This window comes from Pholis gunnellus (genome assembly GCF_910591455.1).
Source record: "Pholis gunnellus genome assembly, chromosome: 14".
NCBI lineage: Eukaryota > Metazoa > Chordata > Actinopteri > Perciformes > Pholidae > Pholis > Pholis gunnellus.
Window position 1 is genome coordinate 13,299,415 of NC_136541.1, and position 15,974 is coordinate 13,315,388.

The window sequence follows — 15,974 nt, forward strand, 5'->3', positions numbered from 1 at the left end:
GTGAGCAAAACCTCACACACTCGCTTTCTTGTCTGTTTTACAAACACACACACACACACACACACACACACACACACACACACACACACACACACACACACACACACGCACTTACACACACACACAGGTATGTTCATTCTCCTCTCAAGATATTCGTTTGTTGTGATTTGTTTTTCAATTTCCTTGTAGGCAAAGTATTAGAAAACTTAAAAGAATTCCCTTTGGCATGACTTTGCTGCAGGACCTGTGATGTTACACTCTGTAGTTTCACTTTGTAGCTTACCTCTCCAATATTCACGCAAACCTGTGGATGTTAAACATCTCCAGAATCATACCTCGTGACGGAAAAGTACATGGCTCTTTCATGATTGCTAGTTGACGGAATCAGAAGCAATGACAAAATATAAAGCCATTTCAAAGTGCATGTGAGGCTTTGGACTGCATAAGAGACTCACACAGGACAACTTGAAAGGGAGACGGAGTTGACTCAATGTGTGAGTGTGTGTATCTGTGAGTGTTTCATATCGTTGGCCGGGATTGAACACACGCTACAGTGTTAACACATTTCATTAGGTGTACAAATACACAGGCTAATAAGTTTGTATTGGAATTATAATTAAAACAGAGTGCGGTGGTGCATGTCTTCATAACTTCAGGCTTTATTGTGAGTCGCAACAGAGCACGGCCTACTGTTTAATAAAAGGATCGCTGGGCCTGTGCACATAGAGACCATAGATAACATTTCAATGACACCAGCTCTTGCTGCTGAACATTGCTCTATTCAGCCAAAGAACGACTGAGGACAAGCTGTTGTAAAAAATGTGAATGCTTATCTGAAGACTAAATAAATACCTCACAAGAAAAAAAGATTCCACTAACTACATGGAAGTTCAAGGGTACTCAGCCTCCTCCTTATTTGCCCTTGGATCGGCTCTTGCTGGCAACGCTAAGGCTATTTTTCAATGTTTTTGCATAATGTCAGTGAGAGCAAACGACGCTAAAACAAAAGAATCATTTGGCCTGATTTGATTTAGTTTTAGAAAAAGAGAGATTTTTAAGACAAGATGAGGAAATGTATAAGATTATACCTCGAACAATCACACTATTTAATAATCAAGAAAATCATCAGATGATTTATCATCAGAATCAATTTGCCATAACTTGTTTCATGTTTCCTTGGGCCTCACGCTCAAAACCCAAGGCTAAGAATATTTAGTAAATGAAGCCTTTCGTCAGTGAAAGAAATACCATTACCTGCACCCTGTTCTTTAAACATGGCTTAACTCATTCGGACTGTTCAGTCAGGAAGCGGCACAAACCTTACGACTGAGTAAATACACGAGACAACGCACTGAGCGACCGGCCAGTAACGACTGGAGTTCTGGCAGCAGACGACCTCGCAAATCCTGCAAAAAATGTCAATTGTTGTGTGTTCTTGAACCAAAACAAACATGGACGACAACTGGCAGCATTTGCGCACAACACAAGCGATGTTATCGGTCGCCGAAATCAGTCGCAAATAACAAACCTGTCTAAAACCATCTTTACGTCAAGAACTGGCGGCGACTGGATTCCCAGACCACAACAGACCAGCCCAGCTTGGTCCAATATTGTTGGGTTACATCAAATAACGTATTCATTAAATGTCTAACATTTTCTTACTGAACTGTGGACATGTTATTCATCCAGCACATGATTAGACCCTCTTTCTGATGGTAAATTGTGGGCAAGGAGGAGCTGAGCGAATCAATGTCAGAGTCACAAAAGCCAGAAATGTAGTAGTCGATACCGACAACAATGAAATTCCACATAACAATTCGATACCACCATAAAAAACTAAAGTAAAACAATAACTACCATGTACTTCTACATACATTCCCTTGTTACCATTTGCAACTCCCATTAACGTTAACTAGCTCTTGTCCTGCCGATTCAAACATGGATCTGTTGTTCACAATGGAGCATTGTCAGAGAACACTATTGGTGGTGGGCAACCATGTCATATAATGTGATATCTGTTTAAATAAAAGTGCTTGAGCCATCTCATGTGGCTTTGTCTTCTGAACAGTTAGCCATATGGTCCGTATGGCCCAGCCGTATATCTATCTTATTCTTTCTGTCCCATTCTCTCTGTTTCTAACTCCACATGCACAGCATGACTCTCCTTTTTTCTCTCTCTCTCTCTCCTCTAAAGCACCACTTCAGTCATTTAATGACAAGCTGCCACCTGGCGAAGGGGAAAATATGTCCGTCTTTATTAAGAAGTTTGAAAAAAAGTGTTCACTCAGACAGTTTTAAAAGTACAGGAGTGTCCGAGCGCGTGAATGTGTGTCGACGCATCAGTGAGAGAACAGGGCAGTGTGTGTGTGTGTGTGTGTGTGTGTGTGTGTGTGTGTGTGTGTGTGTCTGAGGGCGTCTTTCAGAAGTCAGCACTGCATGCAATGTTTATCCACCACATATGGAGCGGTGCTGACCAGAAAGCCCCACCGGGGCCATTGGACCAGCTGGTGTGATACTGGCAACCCCACACACAAAAACCCTCTCTCTCTCTCTCTCTCCCTCTCTCTCTCTCTCCCATAAACACAACAACCACACTCATTCTCTCATCGCCACACATACATCATCCTATGACAGCCCTTCCATTTCGCTCCTCTCCTCCACCTTACGCCTCATCAGACATATTATAATTAGCCGTGCTGAGTAATTAACATCCAAATTAGGACACTCATTTGCATATATGCCCTCATTTGCATATACTTTCAGCAGCACACAGACCTGACATTCCTCCAAACACACACTTATAAATGCCAGTACAAAGCAAGGGTACACAGTCAGTTTCAACACACTTGCCTAAATATCACAACTCATGGACACACCTATTTTTACTTATAGCAAACATGTTCTTTCTCTCCTTTTTGAGGCATTAGAGAACAAAAACTGGGGGTAGTAAAGGAGAGAGAAGGTTTGGAGGTGGAGAAACATTGAGAAAAGGTACAACGGGAGTAAAAGAAAGAGAAAATGTGGACAGGCTGGGAGAGAATACAAATGGGTTTGAGGAGGGCGTCGGTAGCAGAGGTACCCGGGATAGAGTGAGGATGTGACACTCTCCAGATGAGAAAATTCAAAGTAAGACAAAAAAGAAGACCGCCTCAACATTTACACAACTCACTTAAGCCCATAAAACTTTGGAATTGAATCCAAGGGCGGTGGAGAGAGTAAGAGCAGCAGCTCTGGACATCAGAAGGAAGGCTGCTCGAGCTTGGAAAAAGTAGTGAGAAGGAGAATGACGAAACACAGACAAACAAACAGTGAGAGAGTCAAAGGAAGAGAGAGAGAGAGAGAGAGACGAGAAACAGGGAGAAAAATACAGCTGAGGAAAGGAAGAAAATAGAAAAGGGAGTGAATGACAGTAAAGAGGAAAAGGGCGACAAGACGAGCAGAGCAGTTTCCACATTGTTTCAGGCATTGTTTCACCAGTCATTGCATAGAAGAGGAAAACCTGAGTTATGCTTCCACGTTCCATATCGCTTTCACGATTTATGTTCCGGTGAGGATAATGCAGCTAGACGGCTCTGTTGAAAAGAGCCCCATAAATCTGATCTTGTTTTTCTCCCTTTCTTTCTCTTTCAGCACCCCTCAAATCCTCTCAGTCTGTGTCATTTGGTATTCATGCTCTGGTCTATTTCCTGACTTCTTATGTAAAGGTTTTCAGCAGCAAGCCTTTGTCTCATGTATATACAGTACTGTGTATTCTGCTGAGCTCGTAAATGCAAAATCTACGCAAATGAAAAAACTCACTCTCTGTGTCTCTCTCTTATACATGCAGCTGCCTTAATATATTCCTTATCAAATGTTAAGAGGAAATGGCTTAATTTGAGAAAACAAAGGCTTATAAAATCTTACGAAATTATAATGATTTCATTAAAGGCATTATATAAAATGTTTGGCAACATGACATTTGGCCTCCAGACCAGATTACTGAACTGTGTGTGTGTGTGTGTGTGTGTGTGTGTACTGATATATATCTTCAGATATATATATATCCACATTCACCTTTTATTAAATGAGTGTCTCTACAGCAAACCTAGTTAACCTTCCCTCTGGCTCGCGGCCATATAGAGGTCTTTATATAAACAAGGAAAATAATGATAATGTTTGGTTGAGCACAGACAGACAGTCATCCCCGCGTTCTCACCCCAGAGACCCAATTAATACCACTGTAACCGCCGCTGCCCTTCATAGACAACGGCATGTGTGTGTGTGTGTGTGTGTGGGTGAGAGAGAGAGAGAGAGAGAGAGGCACATGTGAGAATATCACAGGGTAAGAATGTAACTGATTGCACCGCCCTGACCGTGCATGCCCTCCCTGAGTACTAATCGATTATCATAGTTAGAAATCATCTTCAGATCACTGGCTAACCAGCCAATCATGACAAGCAACAGAACTGCTGATATACTCAATAAATGTTGTGTTTATGGTGTTAATCATTTTTAAAAGCAACCTGGCATGTAAGGTTGCCTCCAAGACACAATGTTATGAGAAGAAGAGTTTCCCAGCAACCTCAAAGGGTTACATAAATGTGCTAAATAGCAATTATGATAGTATGTTCAGAATTATGTTTACCAGCAGAGCTGAATCGATTAGTCCGAATTTGTTAACAAGTCTTTTTTTTTTAATCTAACATACATACCATTCCCTATAGGTTTCTGATTTGTAAGTATTTGCTGCGTTTCGTTGTCTTATGTAACGTTAATGTATACATTGAATATATTTAGGATAAAACACGCCGTTATATTGGGTTATAAGAAATTATAATGGGTGATTTTCACTCTTGCCTACTACTGGGCAAATGATTAATCGATAATTAAAATACCCCCCCCCCCCCCCCCCCCCCCCCCCCCCCCCCCCACACACACACACACACACACACACACACACACACACACACGCAAAATAGGCTGCAACTTCCCACCAAACTGAACACCTGTCCCGTTCATTGCCCTGCCTGCCATTACATGAACTTTGAGTAACTAGTCAATAGTTGGCAAGAAAAAAAAAATGCATTAAGTGACTGAATATTCAGCAGAACTTATTAGAGAAAGCCAAATCGCCATACGTAAATGGTGACGAAGTTGCAGGACGGACGCTTGCTGCTTTCCTTGCCTAACGTTACTTGTGCAACTCAAAAGCGAAACAGCGATCAGACATTTCGAAGGCAAAATTTATATTATTTTTTTCCATCTTTTTCTTTCTCATGTTCCTCTTACCTTTTCCGCCGAGAGCGCCGGAGTGGCCCAAAATGAGCCAAAACAGCAAAAAAGGGAGACCAAGTATCTGCATGTTTGTCGAGCAGTGTGGGTGATGTCTCTCCGTCCTCTCCTCTTCCGAAATCCTGGATCACCTCCCAAGCGCGCAAGGATGTTTTCAACTGGTCGGTCGCGGGAGGGATAGTGGAAAGGTAAAGAGACAGTCATGGGCACTGTGGCCAGAGAGAGAGAGACACGCTGACGTTTAAACAGCGTCAATGGAACAAAGTTTCCGGTTTTTTTGTATTCAAAATAAAACACAATCAATTGTTAATCTTGAATAATGTCAAATACAGGTATCAAAACAAGGAAATATTTATAAACAGTCACAATTTTAATTTTCTAAAATGTATTTTCACACTCGAATGATTATGGGTGCTCTAAAAAAAGGTTTCCCCCAAGAATGACAAATTGTACACATTTATTTTGAAGAATAAAAGCGTACTTTCTGGGCAAAATATGCCTTTGTTGGGCGAGCTTGACGTAGCTGTTAATGAGACAGAAGGGGCTTGTGATAGAGAGGAGGGGATATGAGGAGGGGATCTGTCCGAGATGAGTGCGAGTGTGAATGTGTTGGTAGTTTGGTGTTGAGAGAGGAAGGGATTGGCTTGGACACGCAAGCAGAGGGCTGCTGTAACCGAGAATGTGCAGTCAGTGATTACATTCCTCAAGAATACAGCTACAGTTATTCAATCGATTCAATAAACCCTAAACTATGGCAAGGGATGCACCAGGCGCTTACCACAATCCCAGAAAATAAAGCAAAGGGTGATTTTCTTATGGGAGCTAGAGGATCACACAGGAAACATTAATTCTCTTGTGATTCACGCTTTACAACACATGAAACAGCTTTCAAATCAGTGTTTTCCAACCTTTGGCTTGCAATCCCTTAAAATTAAAGCAATGTCTGAAGAGGTTAAATTACAGTAATTCACAAGAGAAAAAAAGCAAAGACTATTCATCTCTTCATTATTTTGCGAACTAACATTTGTTTGAAATTTACTCATTATCATAATAATAAAAGATATAAGATTACATGATTACATTTGATTCTAGAATTTATGGAAAGCTCAGATTGTGTTTAATTTTACTTTAACTTCAGGGTCAAAGCAGCTCCTATAAAAGCTCCTGGATAATGTCGACCAATTCATATTCTTTACATAAAAGAAATATCAAATGACTTATGTGTATTGTGAAAGAGCTACACTGATGTCTGCTGATGTCCACTTGCTGGCAATTTTAGTATTTAGATTTTAGACTCAGCGACCAATTTGCATCCTTGACGCACATCCTCCATTCATGTCCGGTTTAAGTTAGGCTACATTTGGAAAACTGTAAAACAAAACACTTTAATTAAGAAGATGAACTGTGTATTTTTATTTTCTTACAGCGATACTCCTTTCATATTCAATTGAAGCAGCTGCTGCTGTGATGTTTTCCAGCTGTATCCTCCTAACAAGAGGCTGAGCAGCGCAGCCATACTCCCCACCGCAGATTTTAGTCTTTCAGTTTTCCCCCTGTGGCAGATTCACTGGTTTTCTGAAACGGCCGTATGTTCTTCAATTATTTTCCCATGCTTCTTTGTGTGTTGGGTGTGGGTGTGTGATCTGGGGATTAGAGAGAGAGAGAGAGAGAGAGGGGGAGAGAGAGAGAGAGGGCAGACCTCAAGTGAGTTAAGAGGATAACAAAGACAGAACAGACAAATACACACACACACACACTTGCAGACAAACACATGCAGGACCACATTAACGTGCGCACACAGTGACTAACACACACACATACTCCCAATTGGCTGTTTCCATGGGTAGTGCCAGCTAAGTTACAGCAGAGTAGTGACGGAAGAAAAGATTGTCCTTCTACCAAAGCCATCAGCTCAGCAATCATTCAGGACAGGTGACATACGGAGATATTCACTGTGGCATCACTGCTTGTTCTGTTTTTGACAAGTACACATCTTACTCTCAACATTTCCCACAAATGTGTCGGCTGTCTGCTTTTTTGACTTTCCACTTTTTCCAGCATCCGTATTCTCCAAAGTCCAAAACGTGTTTCGACTGATAAGTTACTCAACAGGTTATATCTGCTAAATTGTTGTTGTTAATAACAAATAGATGATTAATCCTCCCTCCTAAGAACTTTAATTTTGCCAAAAAATCTAGCAAAGAAATTACAAATGTTAACCCTGAAATAGTTGAAGCAGTATATGTGAACATGAAAATGTACAGTAGACGTAGTTGTCACACCAGTCTCACGTTTTATACTCAAAATGAACATCCGAGTTACATGCTACAGTATATTACCTCCCTAAACAATGCAAAGGAGACAATGTTCCTCCATCCCCAGAAAATAAATCTATGAGCTCTTCTCTTGTCTATCTGCACTAACTCTGGTGTGGCATCACATATTATTGGGTAAGACTAGCTCCTCTCTAGTGGTATGGAGGTAGTTGTGGATTTTAACTGATACAGACTGAGCAGTAGAATCAATAACAAGTTTTAGCCCTGAAATATAACAGTATTTGACTTCACATAGACAGAACGAGGCATGCATGCACAAATTTGTTTTGTACCTTAAAGTCTTAAGGAATAAAGGAATGTTATAATGAACCAAGGCCTCTGTAACCCATAGTTCATTGACGGGTTCAACTCTGACAATAACTGCACTTACAATACTATTAAATATGTGAAAAGGGGTGTTTGTGCATGCATACCCGGTATGCACGCATGTGCAATTCTTGCAGCCATAACTGTATTCACAGTTTACTGTATTTTCTAGTGGTGTCTACTAATGGTCTCTGAAATGAAATAGCACTTACTTGAACCATCGCATTCTTTCAATGTTATCCATGTACCTCTGCGACAAAGAAGAGTTATTGGAAAAGCCAATTGCCGTACAACCAGACAGTCAATTAGTGTTCAACAAAGTCGCTCCTTTCCATCTGACAAGCAGTGAGCAACAATGGAATGAAAGGTTACCAGGAGCAGATATAGCTGTTTGACGTTGCACTGCTGTAAAGGTCAGCTTATATGATTACAGAAGGTTTGTTATGAGAAGACGGTGTCCTTATCCACAGAGGCACAAGAACGTATCGAAATTCTGTACAACAATGGAATCCTGGTCGCAAATAAATAGCTAACGCGTGACAACAATGTCGGGCTATTCACTGCGTGTAATTTAAAAGACTTGTGCAGTGTATTTCAGCACCACGGAAAGCTCCGTCACTTTGCTCAGAACGCCCTTCTTCCACCAGGGGTCGCACTTCAGTCCGTTTTTCTCTGCGGAACTATCGAGCAACAGCCTCTCAGAACGGGGGAGTGAAAAGAGTGTGACACACTTACCAAACAGTCATGTGAAACGAAGGTAAACCTGCTATTTGTCATTCCTACCTTTGACCGTTGTGTGTTTGATTATATGACCGTTACGATGTACGACTTTTCAGCGTAATGTATCCGTTCACTTGGATGTGGGGCGTTCGCTTTGCACGTAGTTTGGTCTGCTAGGCTAATTAATGTTAGCTTCCAGTTCAATGGCAAGGCTCCGTTGACTGAGCGATGTGTTTGAGCTGTCCTCTGACTGGAATTGCGCTGTAACAGCTCCCTGAAACCACAGCAACCCATAGTTTACGTAAGTTAGGCGTCAAAGCAAAACAAGCGAGGGTCTCTTTCTCTGTTGCACATAGCATGCACCTGTCACAACCCTAGAGCAGAGAATGAACTAGTTTCACACAGGAACTTTGTGATTTTAAGTCACCAAAGAGAGTGAACACCGTGCACGTGCAACACTGCTTTTAGTATTGTCAGTTTGCGGTGTTGTCACACAAGGATAAAACTTAAAAAAAGCTTTTCTATGCAGTTTATTTAATGTCTGCCTTACACCGTTTGTATACAGTAGATGAGCAATGTTGCGAACAAATATACAAAATGTATTTTTGTTGACAACATTTTGAACAAGGAGCTCTTAAAAAATAAATTTCAACTAACACATTAAAGTGACACCATAGCATGAGACGTAAAGAGGACTTTAAATAAAAAACAAGGTATAGTAATAGACGTGGAAATCCAGCACACATCAAATATATTTAGTGGAAACATACAATCTGGTGGTTACATGACAGGGCTTTATGATGTGAATAGTATATCTAGTTGTCTCATAGGAAGACATCACTATAATAAATAGTTTTAAGGCATTATACAGTGTACGTCAAGTTAACCAGTTAGGTATCCAGCAGGCAAAGGATTGCTGGATACCTGCCAGAAAGGCTGGTTACAATAAACCATATTTCCAACTAATGTGTGTACAGTAGTTAATTTCCCTCTAGCCTCATGTCATGTTCGCATAAAAACAGGTGGTTCCCCTCCTCTGGTGTCTGACTACAGCAAAATGCCATCAGATGTATTCTTGCCAGGTTTCTAACTGCTTTGAGTGTCTCAATGATGAATGAGCAGAGGGTGCCGATGCGGTGGCACCTATAGAAACGCCTCTCTCATACATCGTAAGGTGCTTTGTGATTTAAAAACTCCCACCAAATGACAAATAGCTTGATGGAGTAAATGCAACTAAAGCAAAACTCTGCAAAATGACGTGTAGATGTGTGAGCTAAAGTTTTTCTGCACAGTGTCCTGCAGAAAGTTCTTGAAGAGGACACACTCTAATGCCCGGCCTTCTTCAGTCTTCTCACCTTTGCGTCCCATCCTCCGACTCCCCACAATGTTAATTACTCTTTCTTTTGCTCCCCCCAAAGGTTCTCTGACTGTGGTGCGAGGGGTAAACCAAAGATGGCCAGCCGCCGTGTTCCACTAGTCTTGCTCGCCTGCGGCTCCTTTAATCCCATCACCAACCAGCACATGAGGCTGTTTGAGCTGGCCAGAGACCACATGCACAGCACAGGTCAGATCCAGACATTAGCCATAAAAGAACACATTTGGTGGCATCGGGCCCATTGTAATGTCTCTATTCCATAATATCTTGATTATTACATCTCTTAATGAATTTGCCTGCCCGGTTGTAGACATGTAGTGAATTACTGTAAAGGAAAACGGGGCTTCTTCGTCTGTGAATAGCTATTTAGTATTTATAACCACACTTATTCCTGACTAGTCAGAACATAAGAATTAGGAATCATAAGACCTGATTTATTATTTTTAATTTATTTATTGACACCTTCATTATACGGTTTATCAAAACATGCCACCGTGATGGATTATGTTTTGTTTTACTAGAAACATGAATACACTCCTATTAAAATGAAATAGAATAGACATAAATAAATATGAAATAAACCAGCTTGTTCGTATACCGTATATTACTGCTGGAAGTTTCATTACATCATGTTTTATTTTTAAAACATGATTTGGGGCATGTGACATACATTTGCATAATTAGTCAATGGCAAAAAATACAAAAGTGTTCCAGGACATTTCAAACTGTAAACTTACATCATCATGCTCGCATTGTTTTGAAGCTGAAGCTGAGGCTAGTGGTCGCAAAATGTGCACGCATAGCGAATAGAAACCTGTTAATTAAAACCATTTATTATTTATCTAAATTTGATATAATAAAGTAGCCGGCTGGACTTAATGAGTAGTGGGCTGTTTGGTCGGCAGCCGGCACTTATGGAAAGCTCGGATTGTGTTTAATTTGACTTTAACTTCAGGGTCAAAGCAGCTCCTATAAAAAGTCCTGGATAATATCGACCACTTCATATTCCTTATATTAAAAAATGATCAAATTGCTTATTTCTATTGCAAGACAGGTATCTCGAAGGGATGAACCTGCAGAACTAGAAAGCTTTTTAGACTCTCGCTCATTGTTTTTCTTTTATGGTCCACAAGTTTATGGGTTCCCCACTTTCATCAGCCTTGTTACCAGCAGCAGCAGGCAGCTGTTTACAACCAACAGGCCTCGATAAACCTTCTGTCTGTGATCTATCCAGCACCAGACAGCAGACTTACAAAGTTAGAGACTAGCTGGGGAAGAAAGTTGAGCGCCTAGCAAGTTAAAGATGCAGATATTTGTCTCAGGAGTTGGTTCAAAGGAGAATAAGGTTGCCATACACAAGCTCTAAATGAATGCTAAATGTCTTCCTGATGTGACAGTCGTCTATTTTCTAGCACATTAACCGTAACAACTCTAAAAACAATAAGAGGGCTTTGTGTTTCAGCTTGTTGGGTAGCCCTTCTGTGGCCCAAATATCAATTAATGCAGCTTTAAACCCCCCACGTTCTTGTCTGTTTGAACAACAGACAACAAGAAATCAATAAAATCATTTCATTGATCGTTTACAAGTATAAAAATGATTATATATGTCTTTTTTTTATGATTTTGAAGGGCACTCCTTGTTCTCAGTCACCCTAAGCTGTGTTATTTCCATGTGATGCCATGCCATGTAACAACCATGTCAGCACACAGGTCCTCTTTCTATAAACCATATAAACCCATTTACCTCCAAAGCTGCACTGCATTAGAGTTTGTGGCCCGATCGCATTATTATACTGGTCCTAAGTCAGCTCTATTCAGAGTGCAGCATTTCAGAGGGCAGGAACCTAAGTAATGCTCTTACACTTTGACCCCTGACCTATAAGACATCAGCTGACTTGTTTTAGGGTAACCATCAGAAAATCACTGAAAGCTGCATACAAGAGCTGTTTTTATTCTCCTGTGAGTGTTTGTGCAACAGTTGCAAATACATCTGTTTTAAACTTTCTTTTCTTTATTAATTCAGTTTGCTTGTGTTCCCTCGTAACAGTTTGAATTTTCAAACTTTTTGTCTAACTCTCGTTGCTTAAGGCAGTTTCTAAACCCTTGAAATCGCTCACACAGTGAAATGAAATGCTCCATGATGCGATCAAGCGCCTTCATCACCCTGTTTTTAAAAAGATCAATTGTAGCAATTGCCTTCAAATGTGAGATCTGACGGGGGCGCTAATAATATTAACATCAGGATCTCAGAGATTTACTTAATCTTCTGATTTATATTCCATTTCTGTATCGGCTATCATGACCCAGAAAAAAAAAACTCTGTTAATCTTCTTCTCTCCCTTCAGGCCAGTACCAGGTGGTGGGTGGCATCGTGTCTCCAGTGAGTGACGGCTATGGGAAGCAAGGCCTGGTACTGGCTAAGCACCGAATTGCTATGGCAAAGCTGGCGCTCCGGAGCTCTAACTGGGTCACGGTTGATGAATGGGAGAGCCAGCAGCCAGACTGGACGGAGACTGCGGTCACCATGAGGTATTTAAAAAAAAAAAGGGTTGAAGCAACATTATTGCTTCTTTTGAAAAAGAAGGTTTCCATGCAAGATCATGTTAGAGACCATAGGGTGCTTTCAGCTTTTGGGCTGACACTGAAGGTACATTTTGTGTGCAGCTCGTCAAAGTATTGGGACCTTAATACCGAAAGGTTTCCTGTACCTTCATTTTGTTTCTGTTGACAGAACCAAGCACATCTTGTCCCAGTTCATATCCCACTCAGTAGCTGCTGTTGGTTTTCATTAGCTTTTAGTTTTACAGTCTGTTGTTACATCCTTTTTCATTCTCGGCGGCCGTAAAAGACAAATGTTTTTTCTTTGCTGACATGGCCTAGTTTTTACCGGAGCACCGGCCGAGCTCACATGGACGTGCTCTCCTCTGCTGCTCCTCTGCCCGCACTTCTTAATGCCAACTTCAACTGCTTGTGCAACCGTGTGTTGCCAGGTTCTGGTCTCTTTGGGGCTGCCAGACTAGACTGGAACCATGGCAGGACTGGGTTATGGATGAGGTGAAATCAGGGGCACCTGCTGTTAAATTCCCACAGAGTGGGAAAGGCTGTCTGGGACATGAGTACGAGTGAAGAGCGGCAGGCATAGGTGATTAGAATATGGTATGTCCAGGAATATTGGCCCACAACATATTGCAGTTTATTCTGCAGGAGTATGAAATGTATTTGCAGCTGGGCTTTGTCAAGGATTTGGCCAAAGGAAATTAATGTTTTAATGGAAAAAGTGTACTTTGCACTGTATGCCATGTGTTTATACACAACCTAGGCTTTTTACACTTGTATCATTGAACTTCTTCCATTTCATTCACTCTCCTTCTTCCCCGCTTTGCATTCCTCACAAATCCCCTCATGAGTATTTGCGCAACATGGGTGCTGATCAAGGTATGAAGTAGGCTGTTGTTATCCAGAGGCTGTGAGCAGGCCACGTCACAAGTCCTCTCTCACACACACACTCACACACACACACACACATGCAAATGACCTGGAACACTTTTTAAGAAGCTTTACTTACTTACTTAGTTTCCGTGATTAATCGATATTTCTCTTTTCCTAATCCGGTTCAGTTTGATGAGGCTTTATTGGCATGATGTTTGGATTAAATAACATGTTGGCTATGCTCATGCATGAACAGAGGAAATAATGAATTACGCAACTAGCTACTGGTGACAACAGAAGTTAAAGGGGGAGGATTACTAAAAATCAAAATAAGGAACAGTCAGTGTATGACCATTTCTTAAATTATAGAAATGTATTGTAAGTCTCTCTCTCATATCTTTGGTCGCAGGTATCATTATGGGCGTATTCTGAAGGAGTATGAGCAGAGCACAGGAACGCACAACGACTCCAGTGGAAACACCGTTGCCCTCTCAAGTAAGAACCTCTAACTGTTGGGAACTTGGGATCATTCAGAAACCCTTTGACTGTACTCAGGAATGCCATCTCTCTCATTTTGGGATGGCATGCGGTGTCGGTTGGTCAGTCCCCCATTTTGGTCCAAATATAATTAAAAAAATTATTCAAGTGAAGTGATTATCTCAACAACTGTTTGATTAACTTCCGTGACATTTTGTTCAGACATTCATTGTCCCCAGAGGATGAATCGTTCCTTCGGTGATCCCCTGACTTTTTCTTTAGCGCCACCAGCAGGTTAAAGGTTGTCTAGTACATTTTATTTATAATCAAAGATCTGCTAAACTAATGACACAGACTCAGCCTCAGACTCGCATTGTGTCAAGTGTTAAATAGCAAATATTAGCATTCAGACATGCTAAACTAAGATGGTGGACAGGGTAAACCTCATAAAACACACCGTCACCGGGTCACAAAATGCATACATGTAACATTTGTATTATTGGCATGTTAACATGCTAACTTTAGTGCAAGTACACTTGCACTAAAGGCTCTCTTCCATTGTTAAGTGCTTGATTTATCTTCAGCATATTACTCCATCACGCCTTTAACAAGCCCTCTAACAATGTTAGGGTTAAGGCTTTGCATCAATCCCTACTATTGTGCCTGTGCTTAGCACGTGCAGAGTGCTAGTGCAAAGCCTAACTGTGCTCTGTGGTCCTGAGTAAATGTGGTTCAAGAGTATTAGGGAGAGGTTTAATACTGTGAAGACTTTCAAATCCTGTCCAAGGATATTTGTTTGAGCCCTTCTGCATAAAGATCTGCGGTCGGCTGTGAGATCTACCAAAAATGAATCGGATAAAATTTGTATTTTTGAAACAACATAAAAGTTTTAGTTTCTCAAAATACATCATATCGAGCTGTAGCTCTGGCCCCTCACTGCATATCAACATATCTCTTCTCTTAATATTCAAAAATAGGATTAAGCAGTCGTCCTCCTTACTATCTTACTCCGCCTCTCCCCTCAGGCTCCTGTCCCCAGTTAAAGCTTCTGTGTGGAGCTGATTTCCTGGAAACCTTCAAGATCCCTGGCCTGTGGCAGGACGACCACGTGGAGGAGGTGGTCGCACATTTCGGCCTCGTCTGCGTCAGTCGAGGGGGGCTTGAGCCCGAGCGAGCCGTGCACGTGTCGGACACGCTCTCGCGCCACCGTGGAAACATTTTCCTTGTGAGGGAATGGGTGAGGAACGAGACGAGCGCCACAGAGGTCCGCCGGGCTCTGAGACGGGATCTGAGTGTGAAGTACCTGATCCCAGACTCTGTGATAGAATATATTCACCAGCACAACCTCTACACACAGGACAGCGAGAGGATAAATAAGGGCACAGTGCTCAGGCCGCTCGTCAAACAGGCTGTGGAGAGTCTGGATGACTGATGGGTGGACTGCTGCAGCTTAGAGCTGAACATTCACTCACAGATTGGTGCTTCTCTTCAGCGACTGGAAGCTCTCTTAACCTCCACTGAACTGCAGTGTGATAGAGGTTTGCACAACCTGAACACATACAGTTACGCTTGGAGTGTTGCAAATACTGAGCCTCATCTTTGTGTCACAGTGTCGATGAATATTTGTTCGCTAAAAGTTTTCATCCTTTTGTAGATTTGCACATTTCACATCATTGCAGAGCTGGATGAATGGAAATAAATATCCTGTATATTTGAAAATGAATTTGTCTGAGCGGTGTTTTTCCCTTGTTGCTGTCTAAATGTATGAAATAATAACCATGACCAGGATTTTACAATGAATGAGTTCAAGTCATCCCAACAACCCAAATTCCACCTGCAGAGACAAAGAAAGGAAATTACACAATAATCCTGGACTTTTTATCGTTTATCTGTTCTTGACACAGTTTACCAACCTTTTATTAAAACTGAAACATTTATTGTCTGACGTTAAGATATTTTAGAAAGTAAGAACTAAAGACCTTCAAAACCGAATCCTATGAGCAAATAATTGATTATATTTTCAGAAAGCAGCCAAAAATGAAATCATAGTTCAAGGTGCA

At 41.3% G+C, this 15,974-nt stretch overlaps 2 protein-coding genes across 2 annotated transcripts in view; one reads left to right on the top strand and one right to left on the bottom strand.

Annotated features, from left to right (window-relative positions):
• The window catches only part of LOC306706717 (calsyntenin-2-like), a gene marked incomplete at both ends in the record, with an annotated part of 120,730 nt that extends 115,389 nt beyond the window's left edge, over positions 1-5,341 (bottom strand). The window contains one exon of the mRNA XM_079173880.1: positions 5,269-5,341. Within this exon, the coding sequence (XP_079030006.1) occupies positions 5,269-5,341 (73 nt within the window). The remainder of the gene's footprint in view (positions 1-5,268) is intronic.
• A 3,306-nt stretch (positions 5,342-8,647) lies between these two features.
• Positions 8,648-15,592, top strand: nmnat3 (nicotinamide nucleotide adenylyltransferase 3). Its single transcript, XM_079173808.1, has 5 exons — positions 8,648-8,670; positions 10,052-10,197; positions 12,354-12,537; positions 13,847-13,932; positions 14,940-15,592. Exons 2-5 carry the CDS (start codon positions 10,086-10,088, stop codon positions 15,344-15,346), a joined length of 789 nt encoding a protein of 262 aa, XP_079029934.1. The 5' UTR covers positions 8,648-8,670; positions 10,052-10,085; the 3' UTR covers positions 15,347-15,592.
• The last annotated feature ends 382 nt before the right edge of the window (positions 15,593-15,974 follow it).

What these genes read in the sequence shown, in the direction of transcription:
- nmnat3 (XM_079173808.1), top strand. Translation starts at nt 10,086, where the DNA reads ATGGCCAGCCGCCGTGTTCCACTAGTCTTGCTCGCCTGCGGCTCCTTT. An exon ending in AGACCACATGCACAGCACAG is followed by an intron (nt 10,198 to 12,353) that starts GTCAGATCCAGA and finishes CTCTCCCTTCAG; the next exon opens with GCCAGTACCAGGTGGTGGGT. An exon ending in AAACACCGTTGCCCTCTCAA is followed by an intron (nt 13,933 to 14,939) that starts GTAAGAACCTCT and finishes CTCTCCCCTCAG; the next exon opens with GCTCCTGTCCCCAGTTAAAG.